Source organism: Euwallacea fornicatus, chromosome 18, assembly GCF_040115645.1.
Source record: "Euwallacea fornicatus isolate EFF26 chromosome 18, ASM4011564v1, whole genome shotgun sequence".
NCBI classification, from domain to species: Eukaryota; Metazoa; Arthropoda; class Insecta; order Coleoptera; family Curculionidae; genus Euwallacea; species Euwallacea fornicatus.
Genome location: NC_089558.1, coordinates 435,513 through 457,706, shown reverse-complemented (window position 1 = coordinate 457,706; position 22,194 = coordinate 435,513). Strand labels below are relative to the sequence as shown.

The window sequence follows — 22,194 nt, the reverse complement described above, 5'->3', positions numbered from 1 at the left end:
ATAAAAGGAATTGCATTTACCACATTTTTCATTAATTACCATAATACATTATGAAATTTTCTAACTCACTGCATTTAAAACAAGACACAAAGGCACGAGAAACTCTTGCATTAAATAAAGTGACACTCAACTAACTTCTTCATATCATTACAAGTCTCCAATCTGCCAACTACCCACAAGCAGTCCAGGTCCAGTTCTGCCAAATGGGAATTCTTCAAACTCTCGAATTTGCTATGCACTAACTCCCCGTCTTCCGTAATATATCCAGACTCTCTAAAAAAGCAACGAAATGTGCTTCATTTCTGTAAATAAAACAATTCAACTTACGTGTAAACACAGTTCAAATAGCAACTCTCCAAGTCAATTAGATCTTTATGAGGGTGTACAAGCAAGGCGTCCGCCATTTCAACAGAGATCCCCGAATCGTCGATGCAGAAGTCCCGGATTTTGTAACTGATATTGGGTATGTAATAACACTAAAAAATAATAGTGTTTTTATAGGGAGTTTGTGAAAAATTCATAATATTTACGTTAGAAAAAAAACTAAAAGTTAGAAGAATCAACGAAACCGTCAAATAACCCATTGTTTTCGGTTGAAGATGGAGGAGAACCTATTCATCAAACAGGAGTTTTGAATTGACTTATAAGTAATTTGCCCCAATTATTATAAGCAATTTGAAAAATTACTGCTAAATCGGGTTATTAAATTGCATGTTTCTATGGTAAATTGGAATTTTTTTCTTAAATATTTTAGTGCACACTAAACACATCGACCTTCGCTGCATTAAAAAGAGTAATATATTTCTGAGTATAATACAAAATTTACTCATGAGAAATGCTCATTAAAAAACTAGATGGATGTCACTGCTTCTAATGAATTTTTAATGACCACACTCTTTTCAATAACAGCCCTACGTGTATAATTAAAATTCGAACCCCAAATGGCGTTTCTCCCATCTTTTTTCCCTCGTCCAATTACCCAATACTAAAGTAATACCAAACTTGATTTCGCAGTACCATGGGCCTAATGACCATTCCTATTTTCTTCATGAGAATTTTGGGCATATGGCCGGTGGAACTTATGCAGCAGGGCCTGCAGAGATGCTGCTATCGCATCTACAGTGTGATTACATTAAGTTTCTTTGCAGTGTTTTTGGTGTTGCTCTTTATAGGTTGTATAAATCTGGTGGGAAGCCCGTTAGTTTCTCCTGAGAGGATAAACAGCAGCGTTGCAGTGATCTTAGCCGCAACACTAGCGGCTATTAAAATAGTAATTTACTGCAAATACCGGCTGCCGTACGTGGGCTACTCTGTCTTCGAGCAAGAACAGAAGTTGGTTTTAGATGATGCCGAGGGGGAGAAACTTTACAAGAAGATAAATAAATATGCCCAGTACATATATTTTGCACTCATGTCTGGTGCAGGCGCCTCAGCTGCTTTCTATATAATTGGGGCGTTCGTGAGCTTAAATGAGTTGGGTTACAACAATTGGAACTTAGACGATAAGGCGTTTATGTTCGAGCTCTATTTGCCCTTCGAAAAAAATAGCCACTTAATTGGGATAGTAATTTGCAATCTTTTTGCTGCCTTTTTGATTTACGTCAGCCGTATTTCCGGGAACTTAATGTATTATTCCTTGGTGCTGTTTGGAAAATTTCAACTGCAGCTGCTGCAGCTGAGAGTAAGAAAGTTCGACGAGCAAGTGAGGAAATCTGACGGGGACATCAAATTGGTCACGGTCGAGCTCGTCAAAGACCATCAGGAGACAATCAGGTCAGTTTTCACGATATTTTAATTCTCCCGTAAAGGCACGAACATTTTAGATTCATCAAAAATCTCAACGATTACAGCAAATACCCGTTGCTTCTGGAGTTCCTTTTGAATTCCTTCAATCTTGCCACAATCTTGTTTCAAATAAGCACATCGGTAAGGTAATTACGCGACGGCAATACCGTGCAGTTCTAAATCCAGCCTTTTCAGATTTTCGTAGTCTCCTACATTGATATTTGTTTTTCTTTCGTATTTCTTTGTTTCATATGTCTCGAAATTTACGCCCTTGCTTGGACAGCAAATGAAATAAAACTTCAGGTAAAATCGACAGTTTCGGCATGCAGAACGAAAAAACGGTTCGTTTGTAGAGCTTGAGCATTGGCGACGCCATATGTGATGGTCCGTGGTACGAGCACGAGGAGCGTATTAAGAAACTGTTGGTTTTTATAATCTTAAGAACTCAAAAACCCTTGCGTCTGACTTTAGGGCCGTTCAGTCCCTTGACAATGGACACCATTATTTGGGTAATATCTGAAATGCGATGTAAATGAGATAAGGATTTGTTTTTTAGATGTTGAAAGCTTCATATTCCTATTTCGCCTTAATGAAGAGAACATACGATAGAAATAAGCAACTCCACTAATCGAGATTAGAAATCACGAAGGGTTTTTATGTAAATTAGGAGCAAGCGTTGAAATACATGCTGAAATTACTATGCATGCGGCAAATGCTTTATGGCTGTTTTCGAAGTAATTTAAAAAAATAAGCACAGGGTGATTTAACAGTGTGTGGTCGGTTGATGTCTCTATTAACGTTAGTTTTAGCAATGCAGTAGATGTATCGTGAAATTTAGTTTTCTTGATGTTGTGGTGAATATAAATATTCTGCAGAAAGGACGTAATAAGAAGCTACATATCAAATGATAATTTTACTACCTCTGGCTTAAACGATAAGTACAAAATAAACCGAAACAATTCACTACGTATGCACAAGATCATTATCACTTATTCACCTACATGTACAGGCTCTAACAATAACCGACTCTGACGAGTATGAAAACAAGAACTGAAACTTATCTATTATAGCTATAGCATCAGGATATGTATTTAGATATGGCACAATCCCCGATAACGCTTATCCAGTAATAATAACTATACAAAAAGGACTCTCAATGCGGTCTCCAACTGTTGGCCTTGTAATAAACGTCTTTGTACATGCTGGGGCACTGCTTTCCCACCTGGAATCCGAAAGGAAAAAAATTGAAATTTGCATTGTTAAAATATTCTACGGACAAACAAGTCGCGTCCCATCGGCAGAAACAAAATCGTCCAAATATTTACCAAATCGAAGTGAGAGAAACATCGACTTCCGCACTTGATTGGCCGCCATTTTCTATTTTATTGTAGCGGGACGTGTGCGAGCCGACAAGTTCGCTATTTCACTTCGGCGACGTCAATGTCAATATTGAATCGGCGAGCACTTTATTTGGCGTCGGGGGCGACAATTCAGATGGGGATTTTTACTATATTTAACTTTGCTCACTTTTTTTCCAGACTGATGAGAGCTCTTTTATTGGACAGATCGGTTTAATGAGACTGATAGAGCGAAAAGAAAATCCGAATTTTAGTTGGTTGTATTTATTCAAGACCTCTTTAAACGCTAGTAAATCGTGTGTTAATGAGTGTTGCCCCACTGTGTCGAAACGCAACTTTTGAATAAACGAAAAAGATTTCGATCGGGCAAAACTCTGATTAGAAACTAAGAAGCGTCGAGGGTCACGGGGAATTTCACGGGACCTTGGAAACGGGAATTCGAGGTGAACGGGCCGACGTTTCGGAAGCGTTCCTACCACATAGGGTGGCGAAATTTCCAACTTTTTCAAGGAATAAATACTCACTGCCTTATTTTTGACATTAAATTCTATGTTCGTCCTCACTGGCCTATAGTGGAGGGGCTGCGGAGGCCTGAAGTTGTTCCCCAGCGGGGCTTTGGGGTGTTTCTCATCCCCCTGCATCAACCGCCTTAGACCATGCATCTGCAAGGTATACAGGATTAAAGTTTTCATCTAGGAAAAAAGCGAGCCCTCAACGTTTCAAATTAATTACATTCCAGACACGTTCCCCTGGAAGGAAGGGAGGTATGGCATGTGGGTATTCAATTACGGACTAATACAACTAAAAGGGGCGATCAATCGAACGGCGTTCGTTTTCGGCGATGTTACACAAAAGTAATATTTAAACTCTTTTTACTGGACACGATTAAAATGCATTTTATTTCAGCGATAAGTTAATATTTACCCTAAACTTTGAGCTTTCCCCCAGAAAGTTGAATATTTAAATTAGGTCTAACGGGCTATTACAGCTCGTTATGCCGAATATTGTTGACGTAGCATAATTTTCTTTAAGGCAGAATAGTGGATAGACATTTTAGTTTGGGCGTTCGTGCCGGGCGATGCCCCCCCCCTTATAAATATCTTCTTTTTCGAGTTTTGTCATTTACAATTGTATGAAATAGCAAGCCAATTTATTATTTTCGGCTACGATAGTTTATGCATCATTAATTTGCGTCATCAATTCGCGCCAGTAATATCCGATAAATCAGAAATAGATCACAAAAATTGAGATATTCGTGATATAATGCAGGGAGCGACAATTTTGACTGACAAATGGCGCGTCGACTATCGCAAAACTGTTTTCTATATAAATCTGTTTCCGGAAAATTGAATGCCATCAATAACTGATTTTATCTGGGGTTCATGCGATAAGCCTATATTTTTAATACGAAATACACTCGGTACTTTAAACACTAGAAATATGCTGTTCCAGAATGTTGATGAAAAATACCACTTGTAACCAAATTACAAAATAAACTCCCATCGGCGATTGATCGTTTCGGAGCATGCCTTAAGCGCGGCGATCCTTCAAGTTTCCCAGAGTTCGGTTTCGGAAAGGCGGAACGCGCAAATATTGGCGATATGCCGCCCACGGAACGCATATGAGCAAATACGATACGAAGGATTGTTCCGCCTTACGAGGGTGGCGGTAGAAACGCGAGAGACGCCGCCGCTGTGCGGCTGTAAATCGCGCCCTCTTGGCCGCTCGCAGTTTTTTTTTTTTCTTGATTCGAAAGCAGCGTCAAACGGGACGAAAATACTGTCTTTCGTTGACTTTTTGAATGTTACTTACGCCGCCACTGGCGCAAAACGGCCGATTTTTCGCCCTTGCCAGGAGGGCCAAGCAACACTAAAAGAGCAAAATTTTCGGTGCCACCTTCAACGGCACATTGCGGTCCGAAATCTGCTAGCTGGCTTTCGATAAAAACGGGCACAAAACCCCGCACGACGTGCGACACAACATCAGTTAAATAATACATAAATAATTGAAAAATTGCTTTGTTTTCGACTTTGCGCTGGCCAACGGCCTTTGGTAAAAAACAAGAATAAAAAGATAAATAAACGCAACTAGCACAAAATCGAAAACAAACTAATTTCCCATCAACAAACAAGTTCTATCATTGTTTATGTACTATTTAATTGAGCTGGTGTTGCATGTTTCACTAAATTTCTACCTGTTTTTCTCAGAAACTAATCGATACGTGTCAAATCGCAACGCACTATCGAGCGTGATTTCGAAAGACCTTTAATTTGAGGTGTCACTCGAGCCACGTTCCAATTTTTCAAAATTGGCCATTTGCGCCAGCGGTGTCGCAAGTAACATTTAAACAAATAAACGAACCGCAGTGTTTTTGTCGCATTCAACGCTGCTACGGAGCTTCGGAATGTAGTTATGGTATTTCCTCACTGGTGCCACGGTTGCGACGTATCGACCTTCCCACGTTCGCACTCTTTGAAGTCTTTTGATCTCATTCTCTAAAACCGCGACGCATAGCGGACAACTAGGAATTTTCGCTGTAATCACATTTCAGATACGGACGATGTCAAAGGTCAATACCTGGACTAACAACAAGTGGAAACGCCGCTAATTACTGCGGACCTCTGTTCCGCAACAAGTCACCACGTTCGGCGAAGACACAACCCTTCGAGGCGGGCTACGGATCGGGGTGGCCAAAGTAGAAAGTTGATTTTATTTTAATGGAAAAAAACCATGTGCCCCGCACCGTTGTCCCAACGCGTGTGGCATACCTCAACACTTTTTTGGCCCTTCCCCGACCATCACGTGTGCCCAGACACAACCTTGAATTCTCGCGTAAGGCTGCAGTGTCCCATTCCAAGTTCCGTTGTGCCCGTTCTCCTACCACCGGAACGGATTTGACGAGGTGGCAGAGGATGGGGCCGATGGTTCGCGTCCCAATTGGCCGTTTGTGTCCTCGACGAGACGCACCTGTCTCTTAACGCCAAAAATCTATCTTGGATTTTTCTACTTCTTCAACGCCCTTTTGGCCTTTTCCGGCATATTGGACGAATCAAAAGACACCATCTAGAAGCACTGTGCCCCAGTAAATGGTGTTCTAGGCCCGTAAGAGTAATTTGTTGCTATACTTTGGACAATAAAGATAACCTAAAATTCCTGTAACGCACAAACGACTACGAGGCCATAATAAAATGATAAATTGATCGTTTTAAGTGTTCGTAAATACAAACGTGTATATCATACAGGCTACTTAAATCAAACCATTTCTACGAGGTGTTCTCTTTTTCCCGTCGCACAGTCTACATTCGCAAGACTGTAGGATAGTTCGAATGAACTGTTTTAGAAGTTCCGAACCGAAAGGATAATTACGGAATACAGGACGTCCGTTTATCAGCCCTTCGGACTTCTATAAGTTTATTTGTGATTTCATGAAAAATCGGTTACGGAAACGTGTATGATGCTAATTAACTTAATGGTAGCTTTAAAACTAGTAGCAACGCTACAAGGTGTCCGAAAAAAGAGGGGCGTCAAAAAATGTCTTTTTTTTCTTTTTTTTCTATTTTTTTACTTTTTTTTTCTTTTTTTTCTTTTTTTTTCTTTTTTTTTCTTTTTTTTTCTTTTTTTTTCTTTTTTTTAATTTTTTTTCTTTTTTTTTTCTTTTTTAATGGGGCCAACTCTACTTTGCTGACCTGATAAGATTTTTCCTTGATCCTGTATTAGTTCCTAGATTTTTTTCGCTCAGGGCTGCAGCGACACGAGGTCACGACGTCTTAAAAGAGATTTTAAGTAATTGCGGTGATTCAAAAGAAAAATTTTAGCCTCAGCGAGCTTAGGTTAAATTTTGATATTTTTACTGCTGATTCTCGTGTAGGACCGCCTGAACGGGCACGAACGCTCGTTCGGCCGGAGATGCACACAGGGTGGTCGCAATAACGACTTCAATTTTCACCTCGTCGTCTCATGTTTCATTGATTTTTTCGAACACGACGATTCGTTCTTCGGAACGAAAGAAAATTCAATTTTCGCCATTTCGACACGGAGCAATGTCACATTTGCCTCGGACATTAACGGAATTATTAATTATTTCTGGAAATCCTGCATCCGCGGCCATGTGCCTGATTTTTTAGCGTGCGTTGCCATGGTTACGATGATGTCGGCTTTAAGTTTTGACCACTCGTTGACCTCCTGACTATTTTCTCTTGCGCTAATGCCTGAATTTTCGACTATTGACAAAATGTCCGGTTTATTTCTTTCCTCCCAAGACCCTTTTCTTTCTACTTTCCTTTCCATAATTAACGCCTCCTGTCCGTTCGAAACGCTACTTTACATTTCCTAGGCTCCTAGCATTAAGATGTCATCCATTAGAAAATCGTTAGGTTCTATTAGGAACCGTCGTGCCGAAATGCTGTAGAACAATTTCCATCATGTGAGCTAACTGCACAAATCACACTAACAAGGTCTCGTTGAGGATGTTTCACTTTGATGGCGAGTTTTAAATGAAATAAATTCCGGATATCCAAAAAACCGTAAATGAACTGTCAAAATTTAAAACACAAAAACGTCGAATGGCACGTTTCGCCCTCAGGCCCTTAGCCATGAATGCGGGTTTGTCCGAAACGATTAGAAATTCCACCAGCTTGTAAGGCGAACGCGCATTATCTTCCGCCAACACGAAGGAAAGTGAATTTTCTTCCATCTTACGTCATCGAAAACACGCCATCCTGTTTGAAAAAAGTCAAGAAGATTCGAGTTGCTGCTGCGAACACCCTGTATGTATTTTTGGATAACACGGACATTCTTTCCTGCTGAGGCGATCTCGAGTGAGACCCCGTCCCGGCGCCATCAAAATCTGACTTAAGCCAGCTGTGGCATTAATTTTTCTATGAAGCGCTGCGAATGTCTCAAAAGTCTCCATTAAATGGTCATAGCGCTTCAATGGAAACTTCACCGAACTATCGCTGCGGCCTAGAGTAAAAAAAAAAAAAATCTAGGAGCTCGCGCAGCGTCAAGAGAGAATTCAACCACGTGGTAAAATGCAAGAGGTCCCATGCGAAGAAATGACGCTGTTGGTGTGAGGTTCCAACGCAAAGATCGCTCTCGCGCAATGCCCTAACGCCTGGGCGATAACTAACAACAGAAAGGAACCACCACGACCCAAGCCTCGGCGTACCACTGCGGGCCAAACCATGGGTACCGCGCTAATTACCATTCGTCCTGCTTCCATCCTGATTTGCGAAGTGCGAATCGTGAAATTGATAAAGGGCCGCAGCAAATCGGGGTGGAACGTCTCGTGACAACCCGCGCAAGTGGCCCAAGAATCGGAGGGTGTGAAAGCATCGAGATGGTGATTTTCCCACGAAATCGCGGGGAAGAACCAGACGTTGGGAACCGCATTTTTCGGGAATGGGCACCACCCCTCTTGGAGCAGGATCGGAACCGTTCACTCGTCTCGTCGCGTTGACGGCAGCTTCTCTCCCTTCACGATTTCACTGTTAGAATGAGTAACTTCGCCGACTTCTCGTCGCAATAGAAATCTGCACGCGGACATTATTGTTAACAGTAGTTTAATCGGCAATCAAACCCTGCATTTCGACTCAGCAGTGATTAAATTTAGTGTCGTTCGCGTAGCAGAGCTTCTGCACCCCCTCGACCCTCATTATTCCATGGCGGCAGCCCGTCTGGTCCTTCGGCTCGAGTAAAAAACCCCGCGAGCGCATTTGGACTTCTCCGTGGGTGCCTGGCGAGGCGGTCGCCGCAGTCAGGCTGGCCCCCGGCCTAAACGGATGCTTTACGACGCCCCACTTTTTGGGACAAATTGCACGGTTATCGCAAATTTCAATATTTATCTTCGTTCGCCCCATATGCCTCCCCATAATTGATGTTTTTACGAAATCACAAATAACCTCGCGGGGGCTCGAGGGGCCGTCGAACGGCCAACCCCGTATTTATGCTCGAGCCCTCTGCCTGTTATGGGAACTTTTCACTTGATTGAACTCGTTTCCAACCGGATTCCAGCCCCGAATTCGCTTCTCCAAAATCGGCGTTGTCCATTTTCGCGACACGCAACGTGACAATAAGTTGGCAATCTCCCGATGATGATGGGGGTACGGTCGCACGCAGCATTGCGGAAGCGGCAATAAAAGCCTCATTTGCACAACAAGGCCATACCGAATTAGTCGACTTGCCAGTTAGTGTGTTTCGCCAAAAGTCCGGCTCAATTAACGAGGATTGATTGATTGCCATAACTATTTCTAACCGCCCGCCCTCGTTTCGATACAAATTAAGGCGGTTTCGGATCTATTATTCTCGTAGTTCCAGCCGATTAAAGGCTGCCATCGAAGCAATCGTTTCAACTGAAAGCATCCGGCAAGAATAAAACTATCATGATTTTCCTGAGCTTGTTTCAAAACTCGTTTCCTTCGTCGGCTTAAGAGATACTACAATTACGTTGATTTTGAAGAGATACATAACTAGGGAAAGTGTGCCCGGATTTTCGAGCTTGAGCCATATGTAATCGGCTTAGCAAAGTTTTGAGGGAAAAGGCAATATTTCACCTTTTAGCCACCACATTTCATAATTTTACAGGTATAATGAGGCAATAAAATTTTACAACGATTAGACCGGAATACATTAACATAATTACTAAAGTTCTCTTTTGAGTGTAATATACAAATTGCCTGTGAATAGGCGTGTCGGATTATGATCGTTCTGATAAAAAAACAAGGAGCACAAAAACATGCGACGCGGTCTAGTGAATGTCTTTAATGTAATGTTAATCGTGGCTATATCGTTTTTGGAAAATTTCCATAAGCCCGGAACCGAACGAGTTTACAACTCCGTATGAAATGCCAAAGTAAATAGAAACCTCAGCATAAAGCAAAAGCCATATTCCACGTATTTACTTTATTAAGCTAATTTTCAGTTATGGCAGAAATTTGATTCTTACGACGCGTCGAGCCGAGTTGCACGCGCGTTTTTCACCCCCACGTCCGTCGAAAATTATGCGAAAAATTCGCCATTGATGCATTGACAATACATTACAATAGGTGGAATTTGCGGTGATCCGTTACATGGCGGATTGTTCGCTGTTTTCACGCACGAATCGAATTTTTTCCCGGCTGCGTTCGTTCTCCGAAATATTTACACTCCGAAGGGTTAACATCGGTAATTAATTACACCGCAAGTTCTGCATGACTTGTGGGCATTACCTCAATCAGGAGTCTTATCTAGTAATTAGTAGATTGTTGCAGTTGCTAATTGATATTATCCCGTTATTACTAATTAGTCGTTTTGGTACATTTGACACAGCGGCCGAAGCCTAATTGACCCGACGTGCCTCCGCTGGCGTTTTCGGCGGGGAAAAAGAATCCGGCCGCGTGGTGGTCCGCCGCGCTCCCTTATCGAACGCTATGTGGGAGCAATATTAGGTAAAGAACTTTTATTTATCCAAACCGTAAAATTCATTAAAATTTACTACACCGTAAGAATCCCGCAAATTTTTTGGATGTTCGCGTTAAGAGAAAATCTCTATTAAAGTGGGAGGACGAAGGTAGACGTGAAATATGCGAGGGCTTCCGAAGCTGAAAATTAAAACTTCTAAATTAATTATATTGCGAATAGCCGTGGAGACATTAATAATGGTAATTTACAGCTCCGTGATCCTAATCTCACGTTTCTTTGGGTTTGCACTTTAACAAATTGCTTAAGCTTACGCCCTAAGTGTATTATATGGTCTCCTTTACTCTGTTGACTCGCTTTCGCCTAATTGGGTTTGGGCATTATAGAAATTAAAATTCCGGAATTTACTACTCATCATCTACTTTCGGACGCGGTGTCATTCGGTTTCGACCTTTGCCCAATATTCACTCGCAAAAAAGAACAAGGACGTACCTGTTGCTTCGTTATGTAAATGGGCTTGTTCATTATGAGCCACGTGACAGTTTCGTGACAGGCGGGCATGGTGGTCGATCCATCGTAAGTCATGTAGTATTCGGTGTCGGGCAGAAGGCCTCTGACTGACAAACGGTTCACGGACGCCTCGTTGCCTTGGTTGCGTGAATAAAAACAAAAACAATGTCAATGAAAAACGTCGCTGGAATTCGCTGCGCACGGCCGGGAGGTCCGAGCTCGCCCTTAGAGAATTGGCAACCATGGATGCTTACCTCCGTATCGGATGTCGTCCAGATGGTCAATGAGGATGCGCAGCTCCGGATTTGACAAGTCTCCAAGCTGGAATGTACGGGAACGCTTCAAAAAGTAATACTCTCACAAAAATATCGCAAAAGTACTGACGAATTAACAAATCCACGGACACGTCGAACCGATATAGTACCAATTTGGCTAAGGCTGCGGGGCTTATTTCATCCCGAGTTAAATCTCAAGCACCGTGTTGTCGGTGATTGTTTATTAAGATGTGGAAACAAACTTTTCCTGCTGCCACGACACCGCAAAACGGCAAAAGATAAAAGGGACATAATCCCAGCGAAACGTCGTCGATCTGAAAGTTCAAACTACCGTACAATAATTTACATAAGAAAAGGGAGATTGCCCGTCCTAGCTGAAGACAGTCGCTTTTGGGTAACGACTCTCTTGTTACCGACAAGACCCGGCTAATTTACAAGTTGATTGTCGGTTTCGGCGTCTTTTTATTTACCGTTCGTGATGCCAAGATTAGGCCCCTAATGCCCGAAATTCCTCAACCGCTCGGAAATAGTGGCAACAAAACAAGATTTATCATGAAATCTCGCGGTACTGAGACCAATAAACAATAATTTGTTTCATATTAATCTGAAGTTGGAATATTTGGCTTTCGACGAGGCAATAAATCACGTTTCAGCTGGTAACGTTTCTTGTAATTTGGAAACTCAAATTTCCATTAATTTTAAAACCAGTCGGCAAAACGCTAATTCTTGAAGGAAACTTATAACAAGATGGTGTCAAGAGTTCCTAAAGTGTTGCAACAATCATTTATTTCTTAGGTGGTGCGGTTTCGCTGCAAGAGCGTTTAGTATTCCAAATTGAATTAGCAGTTGCAAAGATACTTTTTTTTTTCGTCCACGACAAGTTAATAAAATAAATAAATGGGATTTACCTGTAACAGTAATGAGACAACAACAATCCCCTGGGCCTTGTGCAGGGCTTCCGAGAAATTTGTGTAAAGCTGCGAGTTGAAGCCGAAAATCTGGATCTGGAACAAAAAAGTCATCGGAAATGGACAATTATTCGCGAATCGCCGGGATATTTTTTGTCCCGATGAAATTGCGCTCGAAACCCGCCGAGGTTTAAAAAATACAACAAAATGGCGAGAATTCTTATATTAAACGAGGCCCTTTAATCCGGGAAGCGTCTCGACAACGTATATGAAAGCAGCATGGAATAGATCGGAACTGACGGAAAGGAAAATTTGATGAGCACTCTGAAGTGGCCGATAAAGACGTAATTGGCTAAAGGCGATGGCAAAAAATAAACGAAGGTAAAAATGGATTTTGAATTATAAACAAAGTATGAATGTGGGTTTTGATTAATGAACACCACCGCTGATTAGTTTTGTACTATTTACACAGCAAGATGCAACCGTCAAGCCACTCCATTTCACGTGATTGTTGCTCGGCCGAACGGGGTCATTTTCTGATTTTAAAAGAGGAACAAAAGCGCCATCTCGATTGAATATCCGCACGAATTACTTTTTTATTATTTACAAAATCAGGAACAGCGACCGACACTGATTCACATTAATGTTATTTTGCCAAAACGGTCCATTTGATTATTTTAAAAGGGCTATAAAAACAAGCAGCTCGATTGGATACGGTTGCGGATCGGTTTATTATTTACAAAATCAGACGTGGCTGTCAACCGTAACTGATGTAATTGTCATTCTGCCGAAAGGGGCTTTCAAAAAAACTGAATTATTAACTCAGCGCCAGTTCACGTCGACAAACGACATTGACATTTAGAGACGCACATAGTACTTGACACGTATTCTTTCATTTTTTTGTTGAATTAAACTGTTTCCAACCCCAAAATTTGCCCTCGTATCAACAAATATACGGATCCACAGCTAAAACGCATCTCGCTATGGTAGAGCTGCTTTGCAGAGAATGCAAGTAAAACCGTAAATGTGAGTTATGAGTGAGCCCACGGCCTTAATTGATATTTGTGGTCTTACGTCTGCAATTGGAATCTTGCAGATAACCGCGACGCCATTTAATTAATGGCAGCACAATGTGTGTGGTGTGTTCTTTGGCCGGGGGCATTATTCAAATATTGACCGCACAAAAATAAATGTAATATCCGAATTTTTGCTGTAGTCGCAATTTGAACTAGTTCAGGGGAACTGTGGAGGGCAAAAAGCTGGCGGGTCGTACGGCTCCTGTGGAGTTAAAGTTGAGTAAACTAATCAGGGGGATGACTAATTAAACAGTTTAGGGCAGTTTTAAAACTTGTGTATGTGCGCGTCTTTCAAGCGTTTCAAGAATAATGTTCCGGGAATGGAGATAAGGTGTTAGTTTAGAAGTTTAAACTAGGCAGGCACAGGGCGAAGACGTAGGTATCAAGCGAAGAAGAGGCAAATTTGGCAACGAAAAACTTTGGTGAGTCGCCGAGGTAATTGTCCGTGTAAAAAAAAAATTAATATTAAAAAAATTCAATTGGAAGTCTAAAAGAGAAAAAAGACGCAAAAACTAATAATTTAAGAGTTTCTGCGGTATGAAAATTACCGCATTTTCCAGAGCATCTTCCTGATAAATATTGTACGCAATTTCCTAGGCAATTATAATCTAACCGACGAAACTATCCGCAAACTTCTCTCCAGGCTAAACAGAATTTTCCCTCCCTTTTCGATCCTAGAAAAAAGCGGTTCCAAAACTTTACTCTTCAACTGGCATTATTCGTTAATATCAAAATGGATTTTTGATGTTTCCGATTTTCCCCCGAGTAAGAGCATAAGGCATTTTTCCACAGCGGAGAAAAATTTAATAAAATATCTGGAAAGTCGGCGTGTGTGTAAAATGATGTAGCGCTAAAAGTTTCTGCTGTGTTTGTTCTTATTTTGTCGGGTTTTCTCTTGGTGATAGTCGAGAAGATATCGATGGACGTATAAGTATTTTGTCAAGCACTTTAGAAAGAAAATTAACCGCAATTTTGCGGAAACCGGACCGTGGCAAGTATCCTTTCTCACGCTTGCGGTTTTCCATATTACAAACAACAGTTACTGGGGGTTGGAGCCCTCACAGTTGCTTCAAGATTTATTATTTAACCGAAAACCGAAACTGCTCAGGAACAACTTCTAAACTGGAAAAGTGCGAAATAAGGACCCGGATTATGTATGTCCCAACAAAAATGAAAAATAAAAGGACCTTAGAATAATTTTAGAGAATCCCGAGAAATGCGTCTCTAGGGCGCGATTTTCATTTTACGGTCCAAGATGTTTTTGGAATTACAAGCCAGAAGAATTAGTCATCATTGTAATTTACTTCAAGGGAAAAAAATCCTAAGAAAAGGTGTAAAAAGCGCAAACGAGCAACCGAATCCCATTAAATCCAGACTAATTGAATCACTCTCTAATTAGGAGCAGTAAGTTTCAGAAATGTGGTTTATGGGGCCTCACCGAGATTTATCATACACCCAGGACACTATTTTAGTCAAAAGTTGCAGGCAGGCACGCCTCTCGCACATTTCTAGCGCAAAAATTACGTAACAGGTCTTTACACAAAATCCCGAAAATAAGTCGCCGGAAAATGCCATTAAAGACGCGGGGATAATAATTGATATTATGCCCTCTGTTCCGAATAAATCCAAACAAACGCACACATTCAATTCAGAATCGTTGACGTGGCAACTCTTTGTCTCTTTGTCATTGCTTTGCATTTAAATCGGATCCATAAGCTTTATTTTGGCCGTGTGCTCTCCTAAAGATGCCGACTGCATTGTTCACTTGCAGCTTTGTGAGCTTTGATAGCCGGGAGTTTTAGCAATTCTCCAGAACTGGCTCTGTGTTCCTGGATTTAGACCTTCAAATGATGCCTTTGTTCAAAAAATGCTTTAATTTTATCCAGTCAAATATTAACAGAGATTTGTGAATAAAATGATGAACGCTAACAAAAAAAAATCTAGAAGAGAGAAAAGTAAATTATTATTCCTCTTTCTAATAATGTTTTCCGTTGATATAAATCCCATCTTGTGTAATAATAGACTCCCCCAGTCCACTTTAATGGCAATAAATTCGTTATCGAACGACTTCGACAGTACCTTATTTATGGAGAAATCTATACCCCGTGCAACTCCGCCTTTTAACTGTAATCGTTTTGTTGCGAAGTCGATTCCCAAGGAAGATTTGCCGAAATAATGCTCTTATCATTGCATTGCTTTGCTCTAAATTTTAGAGCTTATATATTATCAAATTTCCCTCTTCCAAACAGACATTGCTCGAAGGGAGCGGTCGAACGGAAAATCGGGGTCGCATATTTGCTTGTTTATATAAGTAGGGCCTTATTTCCGTTCGGATATTCTTCTATTTCTAGGGAAATGTTTAATATTTTCTTGCTCGGTGCTTTTCAATTGCCCATCGAGAAAAAATCGGGAGACGTCTTTCCAAGAAGCCGGTGATGGGATAAAAGGGATTTGCCTCTTTGGTAATCCGCGGAAATTTTAAGCATCCCTGACGAGTCTCCGGTTTTTTTAACTTTTAAACCAATATAACCAGGAAGAAATGCAAAAATAAACTCGGGGGATAAAGCTCTTGAAACACTTCAAAGGCAAAGTTCCAAACCTACGTGCAAACTATGGAAAAATTATTCGACTTAAGTGAATTTTAACATTCATCAATTGAATTTGTTTTTTTTTTCTTAACAAGTGCGGGATTAATAGATTTTGGTACGAGCTGCTCAGGCGTCCATAAGGGACGTTTGGCGTTTTTGGCACATATTCGACGCGATTAACCGTCGTAACACATTCAAAAAACACTCGTTTGGACGGAAAATTCGACCTTCCTAGATTGTTAAATCGACATGTTTAACGTACGTCACAACAATATCAAGCGTGAGTACGGAGAGTTAAGGGAGATTCATAATCCGACGTTGCATTTCTTTTTTTAGTGCTAGCTCCGAACGCAGGCGCTGTATCCGCAATGAAATTTGCTTACTCATATGTACTGGTAAATACATAACCTCTAATTTGATATTTGACATATGTCAAGGCGGCCAAATATAATCACTCATTTCACAGTACAACGACACCATTTTATGGTGTTGCTACGAGTGCCGACGAATAAATTAGTTTATTTTCAACGGAAACCCTACCACGGCTCAGCATTTTCTATCCAACGGCATGTAAAAATGAGGTAATTAAATTTATGGCAATTAGCTTAAATTGCGATGAGTATTTTTCAAAACCCCTCTCCAACGCGGCTCCCATCTATCAAACACAAAAAACACGAAAATTATTACCTCTGCTGGGAAGGTGTATCCATTAACACTGTGCTCGCTGCCAAACTGATCGTGAAGCCCATAATGAACGTGGATTTCCTGAAACTGGTAGCGGTAAGAAAGGGGCCCTCCCGTGACATTGATCTGACTGTGGGTGTCATTGGCCACCGTGAATATGACACTATGACCCGTGTTCGTCAACTTTCCACTCACCTACGGAAAAAAGGTAAAAAGACGTATTGTTTTTATTTTTGGTAGCAACGGTCGATTCGGCTTATCCGAATTATTTCAGATATGAAATCGGGCTTCTTAGTTCCCTTTGTTTTTATTTAAATGGTGCTTGCGGCAATTCTCTAACATGGAACTGACCCATTTTTACCCTCAAAAGTTAATAAATAATCGTGGTTATAGTTTCGTAGGGCATTGCGATGGAATTATGCGATAAAACGAATAATTTACTTGTCCTTTGTTTTCGTACTCCTTTCCTTTTCAAGTGTGCCTCAATCTGAAAATAGCATATTCCGCCCTCTAATGTAAAAATAATGGTTAAATAACGACAGGGCGATGGGGACAAATTTCTAAGCTCTCCCAACAAAATCCCGAACGAAATTATACACTCCTAAACAACTAAGAATTTTGCTCTCCCAATGGACATACTCACCCGATGTTTATCTATATGCAACTGCCTTAAATTGGGGTCGAAGAGCAACTTGTTAGGTTCTAGGTTAACTGGCGATTGTCTCCTGCCCTTGTTGCACAGCGACCATTCGGGGTTGATCAGCCCCCAAAAGGCCGGACCTAGAACAACATCAAACCATTTCTTACACCTATAACTTCATATTTGCCCCCTGTATTCCGTTTTATGGACCCTAGACCAAAGCTATTAACTAATTGGATGTCTCGCGCTCATTATCATTGACATAAATAAACGGTAGGTAGGTTATCATGACATAATATATTGACTGGGGCTTGTGAATTGCCTCGAGGTGTGGCATGGGGCACGTTATGGGCTGATTGCGTGACAAGGTTTTTTTGCGAAAAAGAGACTACAGACTGTTAAATAGCGGACAGTTTCTGTGTGTTGCGACACTGAAACGCAAGTATTTCTAGAAATTACTATTAAAACGGGGAATTAATGATTAATCGCAATGTCATGGGCTATACGTACATGCATACGGGGTGTCCCAGAATGTTTCAGGTGCCTCCGGCAAGCAGCTGCGATTCCGGATAGTTTTCCACAGTTTTGACCAAGCACGGTACGGGCACAACTTCCCTCGAAAACTTACAGATTTCCCTATTCCATAAATCAATTAAAGCCCCAATTGTTTATTAATGTACTCTCAACTTTAGCCATGTATAGGTTAATTTTGGATGAGCGTTAGTCCGGTTTTTGGTTCCTACGACAATCAACCTGTTGTCCAATTTAACGGTACATTGCTAATTCGGCCTTTAGGCTCGGAGTTTTCAACAGTGATAAGCTCGTTGTCCACCCATTCACCGTTTGCTTGTGAAACATTATTACCGTGGCATCTTCCGCAATTTCCTCGCTTACATGCCGAGATTTCCATAACGATCTACTTCGAAATACTTTAATTGTAGTTCGCCAACTCGAGCCATTTGTTTTTTTTTACCCCAAAATGGGCGGCAGTAACAGCCACACACGCCACCGTCTCGAAAGCTCTCGTCTGGTTAATTTCGCGGCATTAAACTAAACGGAAAGAACGATTGCTCCGGAACCAAGTACCTCTTTCTGAGATATTAAACTTCTCCCGGTTTTCATTGGTCGCACTTATCTGTGGGTTCAAATATTTTCAGGTGAAACGATACGATTTTAAAACCCTTTGTCTTTCTCGAGACCGCAAAATTCAAACATCAAAAGAGCCGCTAAATGCCCCCTTGTTGTTGGAATCGTTTGGATTGCGGAAGATCAGAAAAGGTCTCTTTCCGGCGGTTTACGCCTCGGAGCTATTGTCTTTTAAATAAAAATAAATACTAGTTATATAATGGCCTTTTTATAGAACCCAAGCGCCCATAAACCGGGGCGAACTAATAAAAATGGCGGTCGAAATATGACGCAATAACCCGGGCTTCGCGTAAGAGGTTCGGCAATTTTCTCTGCAGATTATATTGTATGGGGCTTATTTACCTTTACGACCGCGGATCTTTATGAAACTTAGACCAATAATACATAGTTTCACATAAAATATAACAAGAGACGAGTTGCCACTGAAAACCAATAAGCAATAAAACTTTGTCATATTTTCGCCGGTCCCCGACATGTCAGGCCGCGTTCCAGGATTCTCATATTCCATTACCGGGATTTTTAAAGACATTTCCGACCGCGGCCATTTTCGATGCGACGACGTCTCGCGCCAAAGTCGCCGTAGCTGGTCTGGTACGTACCGAAAGGCGTTTTCGAACACTTCGAAGGGGGTTTTTGCGTCTTACGTCGGCATTCAATAACGCAGCATGCGGCTGCAGAAAACAGAGTTATGATTAAACTTTGAAGCTTGTTTCTTGGTCGACGAATCATTTAAACTGCCAACGACTCGGTCAGACGTACAGAGAAACTTTCGCGGATTCGTGAAATTTTCACAACTTCGATAATTTGGGCAACGTCGTTGTCTCTTTTTCGCCATCATGCACTGTACGACCGAACTTTCCGCATCTCTTCGATGGTCCCTTTATTTCCCGGTAAATGCGTGTTTCCGGAAATTTTTAACGACCCCCCAGTACCAGAAGAGCACAACGAAATAATTCACTGAAACGAAGTTAAGGGAATTGTAATGCGAAGAGCTAAGGCCTGTCTAACTTGCCATATGCACTCATCAGCTATTAATACACATAAGTTACTGTGAACTTTCCGAAAGTTAGCGGTGCTTTATAGATTAGAAGCCGCTAAAAGATAACATTCGTGGGCTGAGTTTCTAGTAATTTGGCAGTTAGAAGGAGGTTAGGGCTAAATACGAAATTTGACTTCACCCCGAGAAAATAGGCAATTGTTAATCATTAGGGAGAAGTTCTAGGAGTTATTACTGCTTAATGCTTCTCAAAGAAGTGAACGCAATTAAACTCTTGTCCGTCTCATAACAATTACGATTACAGAGTTACGCAACTAATCTACAATATTTTCTAATGGAGACACTTTTTCTAATTGCTCTCCTAGACGGTAAATTACCACACAGACGGTTTTATGGCAGAACGTCGCGAATTAAGAAATGTTTTAAACTCGTCCCAAATCGTCTTTTACAGGGCGTTCCGAAGTCCTCGGCACGGTTCACGAGGCGCTTGGCAGTGCGTCTGGCAGACGAGGGACGACCCTCAGACGGCGCGACTGCGAAGACCAAGCGAGGTAGGCAAAGTTTGTTGATACACCACTGACATTCCTCAAAGCAATAGTTGTTGAGTCGTTCGCCCGATGTCGTGGAAAAAGCTTCGAGTATCGGAGTGAGCTATCGAGCAAAAACTGCGATTCGTGCAAAAATCCTCGAGAGAATTTTCGTCTCGAAAATCCGATGGTTCTTTTAACAGCTTTCGGGCATGTGCCCCTCACCGAACAAAACGCTCTTACGCCCCGGGAGCTGATTAATATACGTAACATCGGAAAACCCGATTCAAGGTCGCTTTGGCCCCCCCCGAAAACCGACTAGTCATAGGTCTCCTTTAAATTACTGTGTATTTTTTCCGCTGAATAGGAAACGGCTGGCACTAATTCGCCTGGCGTTTCTTTGAATAAAACCCCACACAATAGGGAAAATTAATCGGAACATTAATTAACAAAAGCCGCAAAATTAAAAGAAAGACAACCTGTACATAGTGATTACGAGCCTCTTATCCATTATCTTCCACCGCTAATTTCCGGGTGTTATTCTCCCAGGCTCAGACATCCGTTCGTCTTTGTTTTTAATCACAATGCCATTTCCCGAGGGAAGACGGGATACATTCAGCGCTCTTAATTCCAAAATTAAAAACAAAATAATCGTTTAAGACGCCACAAAAGAGCTCTCGGAAACGATGAGGAATTGCGTCTATAGTTATTGAGGAGGGCCGTGATTGAACGACTTTCTTCCGGGGAACCTTTTGTTTCGATGATAGATCATTGAAATGAGACACGAAAAACTTAATTAAGACGAAGTGATACCCCAAAGTGATGGAGTTTTGAGCGCGCACTCGCCATGTTATCCAGAAGACCATAATATATTTACTTGATTTCTTGACAATGAAAGTTCTTCACTGTGGCTGAAATTTATCCGAGTTTGCTTTGAAATCGTAAAGACGAGAATTACAGCTTGCCTTGGAGAGTTGGAGAATTTATATATGCCAGACATTACGGGGAATTGTACGGCTAACTTAGGGTCGTAAAGATGCAAATTTTTTCAGGAACGAATTCACCTGGCTTTGCAGAAACAACGAAACAGAATAGAGGCATTAGGTCTGTTGCCTTCATGCGATTGCATTTTAGTCGAAAGAGAATCGAAGCATTTGCATATTTTAACTGATTCAAAATAGCGGGTAGTTTCATCATCAACTTTTTCTAGTGGATTTATACGATATTTTATGTTCAAACTCAGGACGGGCGCAATACGGAAGTAAATAAACCGGCGCCTTGCTGCATCGTGAAACCTCAGATTGAGCAATTTAACTAAAAGATGATAAATTGCCCCCACGCCGTATACGGCCACACGCCGCCTAGGGCCATTTGTATTTTTTAAAGCCGACTCCACCGGAAAATATCCCCACAATGACAAATGGCTCGGGAACTCATTAACTGCGCACATGCCGACCCTGTATATTAGCCGCTTTGGACATAAAGTTTTCTCCGGGTTCCTTTAGGCGATTACGCAAACGTGCGCTATTTAGTAGGCATTGCCGTTCAGTCGGGTGGTGCCGTCCCGTCTTCACTGTCCCGGGATCGGAACCGCTGTCCGCGTGGACCGAACGAAAGGCGGTACCTGGCAGCTATTTCGCCGACCGGCACCCGGCGAACTCGCGGGGCGAGGGAAGGCCGAGGTACCGGCTACTCTACCTGTTACTGCTGTGTCTCCCAATCTCAGACCTGCGACGAAACATGGCTGCACCCGCAAAAGCTTCGGGGCGTAGCCCGATCTCAGCTGATTGCGTGTCGTATATTATCTTTTATTTACTTTAATGTGGAAATTATGTTGCCCTGCGGCCCATAAACCGAACTCGTTAAAGTGATTAAAGGCGTCCGTTATTAACCCACCCACAGTCCTAATAATATGTATCAGTGTCGGCCCCTCTACGCAACGAATATCACACCAATATTCAAGGCTACCTGCATCTGTTGTTCGATAAGGTAAACGTAGCGATGCTTCAAAATAATCAAATTCAATCCGATAATGAATTACTTTGTTAATCGTTAATTGAATCGGGATAGGAAGAAATGCGGGCAAGCACGAGTGCTGATGACAGCTGCGATTCACAATCCAGGTATCTCCCCAGCTGGAATCGTTATCGATGGGGGCTCATGTCGGCAGGTACTTGAGGCCTCCAAATGGAATTTCCACAAAGAAATTTTCTTGAATTCGTAATGAGCGTGACAGGGGCAACGGAAACAATTACTCAACGAACGCACCAAAACAAACTTCCGATCCGAGGATCGTTCCAAATAA

General features: G+C 41.7%; 2 protein-coding genes across 3 annotated transcripts in view; one reads left to right on the top strand and one right to left on the bottom strand.

Annotated features, from left to right (window-relative positions):
* Positions 1 to 1,018: 1,018 nt before the first annotated feature.
* On the top strand, positions 1,019 to 2,503 carry LOC136345097 (odorant receptor 10-like). The gene is made up of 5 exons (XM_066293108.1): positions 1,019 to 1,773; positions 1,824 to 1,926; positions 1,981 to 2,088; positions 2,139 to 2,294; positions 2,342 to 2,503. The coding sequence occupies exons 1-5, from the start codon at positions 1,019 to 1,021 to the stop codon at positions 2,411 to 2,413; spliced, it is 1,194 nt and encodes a 397-aa protein (XP_066149205.1). The 3' UTR covers positions 2,414 to 2,503.
* Positions 2,504 to 2,685: 182 nt separating this feature from the next.
* LOC136344898 (carbonic anhydrase-related protein 10-like) overlaps positions 2,686 to 22,194 on the bottom strand; it is a 67,414-nt gene continuing 47,905 nt past the window's right edge. Inside the window, exons 4-10 of one of the 2 annotated variants that reach the window (XM_066292785.1) lie at positions 17,223 to 17,359; positions 16,583 to 16,774; positions 12,232 to 12,327; positions 11,303 to 11,387; positions 11,031 to 11,185; positions 3,668 to 3,805; positions 2,686 to 3,007 (exon numbers count right to left, since the gene is read on the bottom strand). In XM_066292785.1, the coding sequence (XP_066148882.1) occupies positions 2,939 to 3,007; positions 3,668 to 3,805; positions 11,031 to 11,185; positions 11,303 to 11,387; positions 12,232 to 12,327; positions 16,583 to 16,774; positions 17,223 to 17,359 (872 nt within the window). In that variant the 3' untranslated portion in view covers positions 2,686 to 2,938. The remainder of the gene's footprint in view (positions 3,008 to 3,667; positions 3,806 to 11,030; positions 11,186 to 11,302; positions 11,388 to 12,231; positions 12,328 to 16,582; positions 16,775 to 17,222; positions 17,360 to 22,194) is intronic. The other variant, XM_066292786.1, reaches the window with a different exon arrangement.

Coding starts and splice junctions, on each gene's coding strand:
- LOC136345097 (XM_066293108.1), top strand. CDS start 1,019: ATGGGCCTAATGACCATTCCTATTTTCTTCATGAGAATTTTGGGCATA. Junction 1,774..1,823: donor GACCATCAGGAGACAATCAG/GTCAGTTTTCAC, acceptor CGAACATTTTAG/ATTCATCAAAAATCTCAACG. Junction 2,089..2,138: donor CAAATGAAATAAAACTTCAG/GTAAAATCGACA, acceptor GTTCGTTTGTAG/AGCTTGAGCATTGGCGACGC.